This window comes from Asparagus officinalis, chromosome 3, assembly GCF_001876935.1.
Source record: "Asparagus officinalis chromosome 3, Aspof.V1, whole genome shotgun sequence".
NCBI lineage: Eukaryota > Viridiplantae > Streptophyta > Magnoliopsida > Asparagales > Asparagaceae > Asparagus > Asparagus officinalis.
Window position 1 is genome coordinate 109,609,685 of NC_033796.1, and position 17,216 is coordinate 109,626,900.

The 17,216-nt window shown below is 42.6% G+C and overlaps 1 protein-coding gene across 1 annotated transcript; it reads right to left on the bottom strand.

Moving 5' to 3' along the window:
* On the bottom strand, positions 10,667 to 11,502 carry LOC109832451. The gene is made up of 2 exons (XM_020399806.1): positions 10,979 to 11,502; positions 10,667 to 10,876 (listed from the first exon to the last, which is right to left on the bottom strand). Exons 1-2 carry the CDS (start codon positions 11,474 to 11,476, stop codon positions 10,697 to 10,699), a joined length of 678 nt encoding a protein of 225 aa, XP_020255395.1. The 5' UTR covers positions 11,477 to 11,502; the 3' UTR covers positions 10,667 to 10,696.

Below are 17,216 nucleotides of genomic sequence, written 5' to 3' on the forward strand. Positions count from 1 at the left end.
TGGTTGAAGAAATGCGTGGTCCCGTATCAGTCTAGTGATATCTTGTCATTGGAGGTGCTCTACCCAGCGGTTCATCTTGCCTACAAAAAGGAACTTTCGCTTCTTCCGGTGATGGTGGCTAACATTCATCGAGGGCTTCGACAGATTTCTAGTGCTTTTACACGGAAGGAAAGTGAATCGCCGGCTCAGATTCCTACTATTAAGGTGGAGCTTCCGTACACTTATTTGATGGCTTGGTTCGTCCTTCATCGTTCTGATATGATGTCAGTACCGAATGCCACAGACCCCTCCGTTCCCCTACTACAGTTGCTTGAGAATGGCAAGTGGGAGGGGTGAGGATTCCCTGACGTCAGACAGCAGCTACAGGTCCACAAGTGTTGGGCGTTTTCCACTTGCTTTCCACAGTTCTCCGGCCGATACGGCGAGTGTCTGATTGATGAGGAAAAGCCGAGGGGGTATCGAACTCATTTAGACGTCGGCTGCTTTAACTGGCTGGTGAACATCAGGCCGGGTTATCTGACTTTCCGGGTGAGGAATCAGTGTTTCATAGAGCCATACCTACCCTGCCGATTCGCTCGCCAGTTTGGCTATGATCAGCTTTATGTCGGGAATCCACGTCAGCAGCTTCGGACCCACGGCGGTTTGGTGGACGGTCTTCGTGCATGGTTGTGGACCGTGACGGGCTGTACTGGTGCTAAGTTCAGTCTCCCGAGTACTGAGCGGCAGTTGAACCTTACCTTCTTAAGCTGCAAGTGGTTGTTAGCAGCCAATAAAACTATTCCTGTGAAGCCGATTGCAGAGCTAGAGGCTGAGGAGGCTTCTCAGGCTGATTCCCGTATGATTTGGGAAAATGCTCGATCACAAAGGGCACGACACAAGACCCGTCGGATTGACGAAGAGGGAAATAAGATCTTTCATTCTGCTGATGAGGCTTCGATTCCCGTATGATTTGGGAAAATGCTCGGTCACAAAGGGCACGGCACAAGACTCGTCGGATTGACGAAGAGGGAAAGAAGATCTTTCATTCTGCTGATGAAGCTTCAGGCGGAGATCTTGAAGATCACGAGGACTGTTCTGATTGAGGTCAGTTTCTTACTTTTTCCCTTTATCTTCCAGAATTATTAAACCTGACAATGGTTTGATGTTTCAGGGACCACAGCTGACCAGGATGAAGAGTTTCGTCCTTCTACCCAGGCTAGACCTTCGATTGTTGCCCCTGCCGCTAGGCGGAAGAGATTAGCCCGCAAGCCGCGTGCAGTTTCGCGAGCATCTGATATGGATTTGGCCAGTGATGATCCTGCCAGTGATGGAGGTAACATCTACCCTATAAACCGGGCTCTTGATCATTCAGAACTTTGACTCACGCTTTTCCATCTCTATACAGGAGAGCGTGGGGAGAGCGAGATGAGTCCCGATCTTGTTTTTCACGATTCTACATCCTCTTGTGAGCCCGACTCACCGCACCAGGTAGAAAGGCCTGCAGAAGCTGGTGACATTAGGGAGACCGTCGATGTAGGACCCGGTTCGATGAATCCAGGTACATCTACCATTAACAATACACAAAGGAGTTGAATGATTTGGAATTTGTGCATTCCCTAATTGTCTCTATACTTCTTGCTCTTTTAGATAATTCGCAAGAGGTAAACGTGGATTTTGGGAATAGAGAGGCTGACGCACCCATAAGAGGTAACTCATTTCTATTGGTCGTAGTCTCTTTATTCTCCTTTCGTACTTATATTCTCTTGTGTCAGATTTCTCGATTGATGATTTTGATGAGGAAGGTTTGCTTGTGGACACTCCTATGCTCCACTTTATGTATGGCTCTCCTCAAATTGATGACTAGTTGCCTGGAGATGTATTTCCTGAGTCTACGCTCCCTAAGAATCCTGAGGATGGTTTTTCTGAAGGTACGTAGCTCTTCTCAAGTTAATTATAGGACCAGTCAATTTTTGACTAATGCAACTATAATATGATGCATCTGAGAATTCTATTTTGTATTTGACAGGAGCTTTTGTCGAGACTGATCCTGTTGAGCCGGCTGTGGGACCAACTACACCAGTTGATACACCCCCAGCCGTTACACCTCCACCACCCCCAGTGATTCAAGGGGAAGAAGGTATAACTTGAGCAACTGAGGAATGTCATTCATTTCTTCATCAAGGCTTTTGACGGATTTCTCCTTTTTGTGTAGGGCTTTCTTCTCGGCTTCACGTCCTTGTGAAGGAGTTGTTATCAGACAGCGACCCAGAGAAGATTGTCATCTGTATAGAGATCCGTTCCTTCTTCTCCTTTGTGAATGCTATGATTGACAAGCTCTTCCATGGCGGACTTTCCCTTTACCAGTTCAAGCCATTCCTTGATCTTAAGATAAATTCAATAAGGGATGCAGGGTACCCAGATCTGGCGAAGGCTATTGTTGATGATCTTGACTGCCTAGAGCGTGAGCTTCAGACGTTTCGTGAACTCCGGGATGCAGGTGCCTCTTCATTCATCGCTGCCGAGTTGGATACTCACACTCACTGAGCTTGACTCTTCTATTACCTCTCAGATAGACCAGCTCCGAAGAGAGCTCCATGAGAAAGAGGAGACTTTGAGTATTCTTCAGATGACGAAGACGCAGGATCAGCAAGCCCACACTGCTCTATCTGAGGAGTTGAAATCTTTGAAGCAGAAGCTGACCGAGACGGAGGAGGTTGTTGTGAAGACTTTAGCTACCAACGAGGAGTCCATCAGAGCTGAGCTGAGGCAAGCTTATGATGAGAAGCTTTCCAAGCTTAATCAGCAGATTTTTGGCCATGTTCTTGATGTATGATTTCATTTGCTGAATGTTTTGACTTTTGATCCTTTTAGTGGAACTGGTTTTTGTCTTTATCTTTATTATGATTCCTCATTCCGTTTGAAATGATTGACCATAATACTTTTAGGATTTTTGGCAAACCCTCAGCCATCAACGGATTTGATTAGCCTTTACCGACTACCGTTTGAGTCGGGCAAGCATGCGGATTGTCTAAATCTGTTCCGCATGTAACGTTGTGCTAAACATAGACTTCGCCATTGTTACGGGAATAGGCTACCCGGCGACACGTGTTAGGTGTTGACTTTAGGATTTTTGGCTAACCCCCAGCCTTTAACGGATTTGATTAGCCTTTACCGACTACCGTTTGAGTCGGGCTAGCATGCGGATTGTCTAAATCCGTTCCGCATGTGACGTTGTGCTAAAGGAATGAACTCCCTTAGACTTGATGCTACGGCTCCGAATACGTAGACTTCGCCATTGTTATGGGAATAGGCTACCCAGCAACGTGTTTTAGACGCTGACTTATCCCTACTTAGGCTTCGGGATAAAATTCCCCAGAATCGAACTCTGGTGTCTTTTTCTTCGGAGAAAGACTAAACCGGCGACGCGTGTTAGGCGTCGGCATATCCTTTCTTAGGATTCAGGATGAAATTCCCCATGCGTGTAAGGCATGGATTTTGGTGTTATTAATAACAACATGCCACAATGTTGAATATGTGGGCGAGTGTTCTTTTTAACGGTTAAGAACTAACCAGCAGAGCGGGTTAGGCGCAGACTTATCCCTACTTAGGTTTCAGGATAGAATACCCCAGAATCGAACTCTGGTGTCTTTTTATGCGGAAAAAGACTAAACCGGCAGCGCGTGTTAGGCGCAGACTTATCCCTGCTTAGGATTCGGGATAAACTTCCTAGGATGAATCCTAAATTGACAAATTTTGGAAAGATCGGTGCGGGAAAGGAAGAATTTTATATTCTATTTCCCGGTCTTCTTTTAGGGTGAAGGCGAACCCGAAAACAAGGAAGGAAGAATTTTATATTCTATTCCCTGATTCTGGAAAGGAAGAATTTTATATTCTATTTCCAGCGAAGAAGAAACTAGAAGTGGGGTGTCCACTCCGAGAATCTGGAAAATTTAGATAAACTTGCCTTTTATAGGATGAGTTATCTAAACTGAAAATGGGTCCTTCGTTTATCGAAGTGGTATTTTCAACTCCGGTTATAACCATGAACAAGGTTTAACCAAAGAGAAAAAGGGAAGGAGTTCTTTCGTTTATCGAAAAGGGACTCCGAACTGAAAGTGGACCTCTTGCTCATGGAGAGAATCAAGAGGACCAGAAAAACATTTTTAGTGGACTCACTGTCAATTGAAATTGATCAGTGAGGGATTTTGGTGGTGACAATGATTTTGGGTTATCCTCTAGAATATTAAGTGTAATATTCTTCAAGGAACTTCCCGGTAAACGAGTTATCCTGAATGTACTAGGGATAGTACTTTTTCAGGAACTTCCCATTTATTGGCATTAATTGCCTGGCGCCCTCTTGAGTAATCAGGCGATATGCGCCGTTTGAATAGACTGTGTCTATTACAAACGGTCCTTCCCATTTGGGTTCGAATTTACCTTTCTTCTTGGAGGTGAGAATTATTGGTCGGCGAGCAGCGAGGACCAGATCTCCTTCCTTGAAGCTTCTCTGTCGGACTCTTTTGTTAAAAGCCCTTGACATCCTGGCTTGGTAAAACTCGATGTGTTGTTGAGCCTCCAAACGCTTTTCATCCAGCCTCTCGAGCTCTTCGAGACGCTTCTGATGTTGTTCCTCCGTCGTCATCTCCGTTGCGAGGGCGATCCGAAGGGACGGAATCTGAATTTCCAGCGGTAGCACAGCTTCACATCCGTATACCAGCGAATACGGGGTAGCTCCCGTAGGCGTGCGTATGGTGGTGCGATAAGCCCAGAGTGCTTCACCGAGTTTATCGTCCCAGTCTCGTTTATTGGTCTTCACGAGCTTTGACAAGATCTTGATGATCGTCTTGTTAAACGCCTCCGCTAATCCATTCGCGGCGGGATAATAAGGTGTTGATGAAACATCTTCAATTTTGAACTTGTCGCAGAATCTGACGAAGGCATTGCTTATGAACTGTGGACCGTTGTCATGAATGATCCTTCTTGGCACGCCGTGTCGGTAAATGACATGATGCTTGATGAAATTGATGACGTTGTTCGTCTTCACTTCTCTAAGCGGAATCGCTTCAGCCCACTTTGAGAAATAATCTGTGATCGCGAGGATGAACCGATCACCTTTGACTGAAGGGGGAAAAATAGGACCGACTATGTCCATGCCCCAAGTCTGGCTATGGCCGAGCCACCTAGGGGTGGCTAGGCTCAGAACTGTGCAAACGCACAGTTCTGAGAGCCTATAAATAGGCCTGGTACTCGTTCATTTGGGGGACTGCTTCTGAAACTTTGGAGAGAGCCGAAACTCTGCCGGATTGTCACCTCAACTCGGAGATCTGAAGGCTTGAAGACTTAGAGACCCGGATTTGATTCTTAGCGAGCACCAGCACCGAAAAAGGCAGGAGTTCGAGAGAGTTTAATCCTCAGATCTACGTCGTTACACTCCGGATCTAAGCTTGGCTCTTAGATCCCGAGATTCGAGCGGTCGTTTCCTTGGTGAAACGATCCCTCCCGGCTATTATCTCCTTGGTGGGATAATACCCGTAATACGTCGTAGATCTGCTTGGATCCAGATCACGCGGTGGTCCACGGTAAGCAACCCCGGCGCAGGCAAACAACCCACAGAAGCAAGAGACCGCAAAACAGGATCTTGTCATTTGTTCGACATAAAAGAGAGAAGTTGTAATTTTGATTTCTTTGTTTTATTTTGATTTTCATTGTAAGCCGGATCTTATAAAAAGACCGGATCTCTTTGTAACGCATAAAGTTGTTAACTGAGTGCAATGGAATCGATAATGAAGAAAACACCAACTTTCCCCGCGAACACAAACCAAGTGACAATTCTTGAGCTGGCCGTGTTGTGCCGACCAGAATGTTACGAGTCGGCTTGACAATTGGCTCATATTGCGTCTACTGCGGACAAGATGCTTGGGTTTTGGTCGATGAAGACTGACAAGTTGAAGTGCTTTGAGTCTTTTTGCCGAAGATGACCGGACAATTGAACTCCATGCCTTGGGTTTACTCATAATAATACTAAGGTCTTAATGGCAGAATGATAACTTTGAGGTTAGGCCTCATGCTGGACCTAAGTCTTCATAATCCTTGTATGGTCGAGAGGTGACTGTGGAAGTCAACCATAGAGTTGTACCTTAGGCTTATCCTTAAAAGGAACCAATATCTTGACCATGATGATTGATGAGAGCCGGAGGAATCGAACCATATGTTGTGCCTTGGGCTTACCTTGATAAAGAGCCAAGAGCTTTGAAATCCGACTAAGGAGTCGAACTTCCTAGGCTCTTGAGAGTCGACTAGGTTTTCCCCTATGGCCGAGAGATGACTGTGGGAGTCGGCCAAAGGATTGTGCCTTGGGCTTATCCCGATGAGGAGCTAAGGGCTTGGAATCCGACTGACAAGTCGAATGCCTAGAACTGCGAGGAGAGTTGACTAGGGCTTCCCTTATGACCGAGAGACGACTGTGTGAGTCAGCCAAAGGGTTGTGCCTTAGGCTTATCCTGATGGGGAGCCAAGGGCTTGGATCAGGGTGCCAAAGGCACAGCTGTGGAGGTCTCTGTGGCCCTGGCTGCCACCTTGTAGGCTCGGGCATCTTTCATGTCTATGTATCCATGGGCTCTGTCCATCAATTGCTCATAATTGACGACTAGTTCCTTAGCAAGAGAGTCGGCCAACTCATTGCTCTGCAAACCGGCGACGAGTGCTGACATGGCGACCGCACTCCCTGGGTCGTCGACTTCTAGCCTCTTGGCTTAGAATCTCTTGAAGTAGGCCCGAAGGTTCTCTTCTGGCCCCTGCCTTATTTGGATCAGCACATGAGGGGGGAGCTTCCACTTAGCGTCAGCTAGGAAATGGTGGATGAACTTTCGGCTAAGCTGTCAAAATTTTCTGATGGATCTCTTCTCAAGTGTGTTCCACCAGAGCTTAGCACTCCCTGAAAGAGTGATAGGAAAGCCCCGATAGAGAATTGCTTCTGAGGCTTGGAACATACTCATCACATCATCATAATTCTGAACATGCTCGGAGGGGTCTTCCTCACCCTTGTATGTCTCTATACGAGACATTTTGAACTTCTCATATGGACATTCATAAGGTCGTCTGAAAGGGGGTTGTTACTCCCGAAGACACTTGTGATCGGTCTGTTGACTCGGTCATTTCCAGAGGCTCTAATGGTAGCCGAGGGGACTGGAGAGGCACGGTGACGGAGAGTCATAGAGACTGCTTCTTACGGGTGTGGAAGCCGACTGAGAAGCTCATTGGAGAATGCAGTAAATTACTCTTGACAGGATTGAGAAATCATATGAGCTGTTGCTTCAAGCTAGGCTTGAGTAGCATAACTCTGATGAGGTCCTCTAGGACGAGATTGCTCAGCTCTATCTTCAGAACTAGGTATGTTCTCTCAAAAAAGAAAGAAGACCCCACGGTGGGCGTCAAACTGTTGATGCTCGATATCAAACAGACTATTAATCCATAAGAGGATTGTTGCAGGGTGATGAAGGATGATGGAGGGCCCGCTCCCTTCTTCGACTTTATGTCTGGTTCTTAAACATGGGTCTAAAGTCCGTGCTGCACAGACAGAAAGAACTCGTGAGAGGGCGGGGACCTGTTCCCCCGTGATTCCTCCAACGATCAAGTCAATTGATAAACGTGAGCTTGAGTGGAGTTTAGAACTATGTGTTATTATGTTATGTGCATTAGAGATGATCATCTCTCAGATTGGGTCAGGAGGAAGATTTTGATCGCTCTCTGGCTTCTGGTGAATAGCATCCATTATATAGGGTGGATGCTCACGGTAGATTGGTTACTCCATGAGTCTATAGTAATACGATAGTGAGGCGGTGATGAGGAGTGAGTTAGAAAATAAGTCATTATTTGCTCCACACGTGTTGGTTTGTGATTGGTGGGAGATCACGTCGGCAACATTGGGAGCCAACAGCCGACAAGTCTTCAAGACTATTGAGGAGTGACACTTAATGATGATCATCAAAGATTAAACAATGTTGAGAAGTGATACCTATGCTGACAGATTTGAGATAAGGACAATCCTTTAGCTTCGTCGAGAAGCAAAGCTCATAGGGTTATATCTTCGAGTTGCTGACTTTCGTGTCGACCGACATCGCCTTTTGCATCGACTCGGGAGTGTCGGCATGACCGACTGGTTGGAATATCGTCTCGTCTCAGCTAATAACCATCTCTCGAGTCGATATAAAGATATCGACTCATCTGGGAGGTCAGGATCTTTCATGTCGATTGTCACCACTTCTCGTGTCGACACTGGGGTGTCGGCTTGTCGGGCTGGTTGAGATGCTGACTCATCAAGTCATATATTCGTGGAACATATATGTCCCATAACAAGTTCCAAATCTACTAGGAAACATTAGTCTTGGATAGGTTCAGTGCGTGTGGCTCGGTTATGTCCTTCAGAGTAACGCCTTGAGCATTTAACTGGATGCATATTCTCAAACTGAATGTCTATTCTTAGAATGATTGTAGCACACTAGCAATATACATCCTCGATGCTCTAGAGTGACCAACGGTGTTGTTATGTTGCCCACAAGTATGCCAAGGAACAAATATTTTTATAGTAAAGGTCAAGACACGGCTCAATGATGAAGCGCTAAACACCCACGCATATTTGTCTCTTTCTTGAACATGCAATGAGCATGAATATGTTTTGTCTTTTCATTAACGTATTTAAAAAAGAACTTCTTAGCTAGAGAATAGTGTCTAAGAGTCATTAATTCTAACTTTTTTGTGCTTTCAAATTGTTGTCCTTCTCTTGTAATTGCCTCATGCTACCATGTGGCGATCCATGTCGAGTTGCTTACTATGTCATCCATCGTCCACACGTGTTCTTCTTGAGAATTATCGTTTGGAATGATCTTTGATTCTTGGATAGACTCTAATGACAGTGAGTTTAGAATAGGAATACTGCAAGTTGAATATAACATATGATACATAAAATTCACGTTTAAAAAATAAAAGTAACAGATAAGTTATAAAAGTGACAAACAACATCTAAATATTAGATGTAAATGCTACAGATCACATGTAAAATAGAAATGTCACAGTTTGCAATGTAACATATTTATAACGTCTGAAAGAATTTTCTAAAAACATACATAAATACTGTTGCTGCCCCTAGAAATGCAATCGTGAATATTACTTAAGAATACAAAATCTAATTCTTGTTATGTTCAGGAAGTTGATATAGCACAAAGTTTGAAAACTTGAATATGAATTGTGACTTGTGAGTTCGATAAGCAATTAAAAAGATATGCAAGTAATGAGCTTTGTATCTGTTTTTTAAGGCAACTCATTTCTCATCTGTTAGATCATAACTTTTGTGCTTCTTCTCAACAATATTCCCTTGAAAAGGTAATTTATAGGGTCCATCATGAAAAAAAAAATTTGTTTAAAAGAAATCTAAAATTCCATCGCTAAAATAGGTTCATAATTGAGGATTTTGATTCCTTTGTCACATGCTTTTGAAAAAGAAGAGGGATAGCGGCTTTTGACATTAAGGTTTAGAAAGACCAAATTTTTTGAGAGATGGTGTTTTTTCTTCACATAAGGACTAAATTTTGTTGAGAGATTTTTTTTTTTTTGAGACATCTTGGGTTGAACAATCCTAATTTTTTCCCCTTTTTTTGGGTTCAGAAAGAAGAATTAATATAGGCCCAGTGTTCGAGAAGAGATGGGTCTGAGGGTACTTTGGGAGATTTTCAAAGGTTTTGTATATTTTTTTTAGGCTAGGGGTGTTTTGGCATGGGTTCTTCAGTCTACGTGCTAAAATAATTTTGACTTTTATCCAGGGTGGGAAATGCTTAACTTTTTCCAAGTTGCTTCTAATATGGGTCCAACTATATCCACTCCCAAACAGTAACTTTGGGTGGTGGATGGACGAAATTGCCCTTTATTGTTACCCAAGCCGCCTATGCCATAACCGTGTGTGCTCACATGGGTCTCCACCACTTCCATCAGTTCCAACAGCCGCATCTCCTGTTACCGTCGTACCCGAGAGAGTATATAGATTACCGTGACGAACACCCTTCATCAGGGTCCAACTATTTACACTCCCAAATAGTAACTTTGGGGTGTGTGAGGACTAAATTGCCCTTGTTTTGGATGTGTTTTGTTAATTTTAGTGCACTGTAGAATTTCAAATTTCCTTTTGAAAATTGTGCAGTAGTAATTGCTTGTGCTCCCTTAATTTTGAAAGAATCTTTATCTTTATCATTACATTGTTGTTGTCTCATTTTCGTTTTTCCTTGAGGATCCAATTTTCTTTGAATTCTCGGTGGAGTCTAGGCTAGCCTTTGGGCGTACCAATATTAATTTCTTTCTTCATATTTACTGAAGAAAGCTTAACTCTTCTTATATTTGTAATAAATGTAATCATAAATGTGATAGCTTGCCGTTTATTCATCCAAATGCAGCATTGTTTCATACTGTTTTCAAATAGTATCGTTGTAGATGCTTCTTATAACCATTCATTGCGGTTTAGTCCTCACACACCCCCAAAGTTACTGTTTGAGAGTGTGAATAGTTGGACTATAATGAATTTTTAAAATCGTTAAAATCGTTAATAAAATTTGTTTAAGCGTGAGAAATGTTTGAAGTGTTAGACTATAATGAAGGATAATAATAAAATTTATTAGAAAATCAAAGTATTAATCTACTCAACGAAATACATCAATTGTTTTTTCGATCCTAATTAATTGTTCTTTCTTCTTCTTGTTGCTGCTCGACGTTCTCCATCTTCATTGTGGAGACGGTTAAAGTGACCGATCGAGAATGCAAATTGTGCATCTAAACCATCTGCAGATTTGTCGTGATGGTCGTTCCAGTAAAATGCTATGGGTGGTACCGGATGATCCCCTGGTTTCATATGCAACTGGAAAAAAATGTACAAATATTGAAGTTATATTCTTATATAAAAAATTAAAGTTAAAATTCAACTTGTTTATATGATCGTCGACTAGTGTAATTTTCTTACCAAAATCCAATGATCATTGCTAAGATGTCCGCACACCACCTTTCGGGTTGGAGGTCCTTGTGTTTCATCTAATATCGCTGGCAGACAAGTATTTCCTCCATGTTCACTGAATGTCATGAAAACAACATTATATGTTGTTGCAATTACGTGACCGCAATCCGGTACCGCCATCCAGTAATCATCATCCGCTGGTCCATGGTAGTGAGCAATCGATTGGATGAGATTAGTCACATTAGAACTCCTCGCACTCCTCCCACCTAAGATTCGAGCGTACAAGGCGCTTCTATTCTGTAGATCTGCTACTAAGTCTTGTCTAACTTTAACCCAATCATCTTCTGTTCCGTAAATTGCTAGAGCCACCGCTCTAAATCCACAATTTCCGTCTGCCGCTACATCTGTGCATTGATCTATGTATTTTCTAATGTAGGGCGGGAATTCTCTCTCAAATACAGAATTCTTAAAGATGAACGTGGTGCCTTTGGAAGAAGGGGTTGACATTGGAGGCCTTGAGCACGGAGGATTTGGAGAAGATGGTGATATTGGTGGCCCCGTACGTTGGGATGTGCTCATTGGACTCCCCTGTGATGCAGAGATAGAAGCAACACGTCCAGGGCCCTTTACAAATGCATAGGTTGACAATGTTAAATTGAGAATAATAAATTAGTAACTAATATAAATCATAATTTTCAAATATAGAAATTCATAAGTTATGTAGTATTACCTTTTTGTTTGGAGACTTTTTAAATCCGTACTGTTTCACAACCCTCTCCCACGCCGAAGGTACACGGAGACTAGAGAGCTTTTTACCCTTGGTTTTCTTTTTAGCAGTAGGAGGTGCAGTAATATCAGGGACTTCTTCGAACAACGCCCTCCTCACTGGATTTGGTGGAGTCGGGGATCCATCCGCGGCATCATTAGGAAATATTGGAAACTGAATATCTAACTTTTTCCAATAATCATGTATTTGATCCAACGGAATGCTATACCCATTTATGATGTAGTACTGAAGCTCATGTGCGCACGGTAGACCATGAGTTCTCCTTAGGTAGCAACCACACGTTGTTGGATCCTGACCCATTTCTTGTAAAACTTGCATTTCTTTCCTTATGAGGCCGAATGCTTTAAACGTGATTGATCTGTTCAGATTAACAAACAACGTATCTCCAAGGGTGTCTGTGTTGGATTTAGTAGCGTTAACTCTCGCTACTTTCTTAATCTCACAGATTTGGCCTTCCATCACCTTGTGAAGTTTCTCCAGTACGGTATCGAATGGGTACCGACCACCATCTAAATGTCGTTTGACGCGATGATGTTCTCCTTCGACCCTGCATTACCAATTGAACTTGAATATTAATTATTAATGTTGACTACATGTAACGATTATTTAGTCACGTAAATCTCACAAGGCTTACCTATTTGTTGTGTAGCTTCCGAAGTGAAAATAATGGTCGATGTAAGCTGACAGGATTTTTTGGGAATGCGGACTAATCCATGTGTCAATGCAGTAGTTCAGCAATGCTCCCCAACTCGAGTAATGTGCTGCCAGACGTCCCCATCTATCATTAAAGTCATCTATGGTCGGTGCACTTATCGCCCAATTCCAACGAAATTTAAATCCTTCTGCCGCCTCTTTTAAAAAACCAGGTTGCTGCAGTGCTCGTTGTAGCACGCATTGCTCAATGTGACGGCGACACAAATGATGCCTGGATTCCGGGAAAACATACTCGACAGCATGCATCAAGGCGTAATCTCGGTCTGTTACAATGACATTAGGTGTCACTTGGCTAACGAACAAAGTACGGATAAACTGTAACACAAACCTGCAAAATAATATAACATTAATAATTTTAAATTTAAACGTAGGACAAAATAACTGTACTAAATAATTGTCAATTGTAATTTATAACAACAAATTAACATAATAACAATATTAATGACAATACTACAATAACAATGTTAATAACAATAATAATACTATAATAAGTCCTAATTAAACAATATAATAATTTTCATAACAGTAACAACTCCTAATAATACTATAATAAGTTCTAATTAAACAATATAACAATAAAAAAATAACAATATAATAATGTTCATAAAAATAATAACTCCTAATTATACAATACTAATAATGTTCAATAAAAATAATAACTCCTAATTAAACAATTCTAATAATGTTCATAAAAATAATAACTCCTAATTAAACAATACTAATAATGTTCATAACAATATTAACTCCTCCTAAATATTCAATTTAACATTATTCATAACATTGACAAACAATTGTACTAAATAATGTTAATTAACCATTTTAAATTTAAACATATGACAAAAATTAAAATTCATTAAGACACAAACCTGTAGTTTTCTTGTCTCTCATTTCGCATGAATGCGTAGGCGATAGTGAACGTTTTGTCCGTACTTGTTGCACCGACCACTTCTAGTAGAGGCATGTCATACTCATTGGTGTTGTACGTACAATCAATCATCATGACTTCCGGATATGCATTCACCATCACAAAAGAAGCCGGGTGGCAGAAAACAATATCTCCAAGTTCGGAAGATTCATCAGCAGTCCGAACGTCGTACATGTAGTTCAATTGCCTGAGTAAATGGATGAAATTATTCATCGGGGTCCGACCTTCTCTTTTCTGGGCACGCACCTTACTGACAGCATTGTAAACTTGTTTCTGACACGATTTGTTCTCCGGATCAGCCCTTTTCATGGACGCCAACATATTACTCGGGCTTAAATTAAAATTCTCTTGCTCCCTAATAACTTCAAGTTGAATAGGGGATATTTTACCTAAACGAGATCCCACAGCATGAGACGGGAATGGATGGTTGTGTCTCCCCTCCCGGACTTCAAAGTACCAGCGCCCTCCAGGGTACTCCATTCCGTCCAACCAAAATGGACAATTATTTTTTGTCGTTTTAGTGGACCTAGTTCCAGTAACCTTTTTTGGTCTGTATCCGCCACCTTGGCTACATAAATATCGAACTTTGGGCCGTCGGCCGTCTTTTCCCTTCGAATCACGAATTGCCAAAGTAACGTTCCTCAAGCCAGCAACATATCTTACATGAGCATCCATGTCCTCTCTACTAGCAAAACCTCCTTCCGGATTACCGAAATCGGTTGAAATGTCTTCAAACTCTACATATGAACTATGATCCTGGAATGGATCACTTTGTGTTTCGTCGATGACGAATTCAACTTCATCAAGATTTATGGAGTTGTAATCTCCAGAATTCATATTGTTTGTGATTGTAATTGTAAGTGATTGAGTTGTGAGTGTGATTTGAAAAACTTAAACTGTTGGCCTTTTTATAGGTAAAAATCTAAGAGGTCAAAATCAATTTTGACATTTTGAGTGCTCAAATCAAATTAGTAAAAAATTCTGAGTGGTGTAATTTATTTTTGAAAAAAACAATTTTTGAAAAAAACGATTTTATGTAATTTGTGTAAATTGTATTGGAAATGAAAATTGTATTGGAAATGAAAATTGTTATAAAAATTCAAAATCGGAATTCGAAGCCAACCGGACACCATAAAAATTCGCAATCCGGTTAGTGGCTAAAATCGTTATTTTTACTTAAATGCATAACCAATGTTTCAAATTACGTTGCAGTCAATGAGATCCATTGTAAAAATTATGTTTCCGCGACCCCGTTTTGCTGTGGTGTTGACCTGACTGTCCAGTGTCGAACAATGCCCTCCTGATCACAGAACTCCTTGAAAGCACCGTCTGTATACTCTGTACCGTTGTCAGATCTCAGTGTCTTCAATTTCTTGCCCGTCCTGTTCTCAACCATTGCTTTCCACTTCTTGAATGTCTCAAATACCTCATTCTTATGCTTAAGAAAATAAATCCAAGCATACCTAGAATAATCGTCTATGAACGAGACAAAATACCTGGAACCACCCTTGGAAGTTGTCTGAGCCGGACCCCAAACATCCGTGTGCACATAATCTAGTATACCTCTGCTCTTGTGATTGCTTTTCAAGAATTGGACCATGTGTGCCTTTCCATACACACAATCCTCACAAAAATCCATGCAATGTTTCTTCAGATTCTTCAGCAAACCCTCCTTACCAAGCAGAACCAGACCCTTCTCTGACATGTGCCCAAGCCGCCTATGCCATAACACCACTTCCTTCAGTTCCAACCGCTGCATCTCCTGTCACCGTCGTACCCGAGAGAGTATATAGATTACCGTGACGAACACCCTTCATCACTGTTAGGGAACCTCGAACAACCTTCTTCACTCCGTTCTCTGTAACAATCTTGCAGCCACCGGAGTCCAATGCACCCACTGAGATAAGATTCTTCCGCAAGGCGGGAACGTGCCGCACGTCCGTTAGAGTTCGAACCACTCCATCATGCATCTTGATTTAGATATCACCTAGCCCCACCGTTTTACAAGCATAGTTGTTCCCCATCAATACGGTTCCACCATCAATGCTCCTGTAGGTAGTAAACCACTTCCTATTTGGACACATATGGTAAGAGCAACCAGAATCAAGAATCCACTTCCCGGAGGTATCTTCGTCACCCGTGACGACATAGCATTCCTTCTCGCTCCCTTCCTCCGATGCGTAACTCGCCTCTTCCTTATCTTCTCTTCTCTCGGTCTTGTTGTTGTTCTTTTTCCCACCTACTCTCTTGTTAGGACAGTCAACCTTGAAATGCCCTACTTCACCGCATTTGAAGCACACTCTTCCCGCAAGAGGTCTCGATTTAGATCTAGACTTTCCTCCCTTGCCTTTTCCTCGCTCATTGCTCCTTCCTCTAGTAAACAATCCCTGGGCTTGTTCTTTGTTACCACCAGTAGTCATGTCACTGGTTGCAATCTTCCGAAGGTCATCCGCTAGAAGCGCCGTTCTAGTCTCATCCATCGTCAAATTGTCTCCCACAAGCATCAGTGTTTGCACCAGGTTCTCATAAGACTTCGGCAGAGATAGAAGTAGTAGAAGCGCCTGATCCTCGTCTTCTACAGTCACATCGATGTCCTTCAAATCCGATATTATCCTATCGAACTTGTTGATGTATTCCCGGAGTGATGAGCCCTCCTCCATCTTGCAAGTATACAATTTAGATTTTAAATAGATCCGGTTCGTTAGACTCTTCGTCATGAAGATGGTTTCTAACTTCGACCACACGCCCGCAGCCGTTTCCTCTCCATCTACCAAGAAAGCTACATCCCTTTCAAGGCAAAGAATAATCGACGCCTGTGCTTTCAGATCCAGCTCCTCTCAATCCTCATCAGACATATCCTTGTGCTTCTTCTCTTTTCCCGCCAAAGCTTTGTGCAATTTCTGCGAAATCAACGTGTTCTTCATCTGCATCCTCCAGTAGGAAAAATCATTCTTCCCATTGAATTTTTCAATCTCGTATTTTCCCACTTTAACTGTTTTACTTGTTGACGCCATTCTCCGCTTGTATTAATAAATCTTCTTCTCTCAGGAAATTGTCGAGCACCACCTCAAACCAGAAGCTACACCACTCCCAATCTGAATAACAGCTCTGATACCAATTGTTGGCGCAGAGTCACGCCCACCGCCGCGGAAGCGATATCACCTGAGAGAGAGCCCTGGCTTTTGTTTGCACAAAGTACAAGTCAAACTCGATATCTGAGTTTCGCGAAGGAAACCTAGACTCAGTAGCGAAATATCTCAGCGAAGTGAGATATCCACTCTTCCTCTCATCAGCGCAAGACCGAATTTTGAGGGATCCTAAAAGCAATAGCCAACAACCCAGAAAAACAATAAATACCCGAGATTTACGTGGTTCGGCAAACTTGCCTACGTCCACGGGAGGGGTGAGGGGAGATTCCACTATAAGGAGAACACCGACGACTTGTACAATCCACAAGCTCGTCTCAAAGAAAAAGATCTCCCAGCAGCTTTTCACCAAGCCGCTGTTCCCTTGCGTTTTGATTTCCCACACAGCCGAAAACCCTAGGGACATTAGGCTTATATAGGAGATTGATGCGGTTATAAGCCTAATAAATGGGCCTTGGCTTTTACCCGCTGGAATTGGGCAAAGCTCCTCACGCACACGTAGAGGTGTGGCCCCCACATAAACACCCCTGTTCACGGGTTTGGTTTTGGTTTTAGGTCTCCAACTCGACCCAAATACCAAATAATCTCCTTTTGCTTCAAAAATCAACTCATCTCAAAAAATCCTAACCCGAAGACCAAATAAAACCCTCCTTTTGCTTCAAAAATCAATCCATC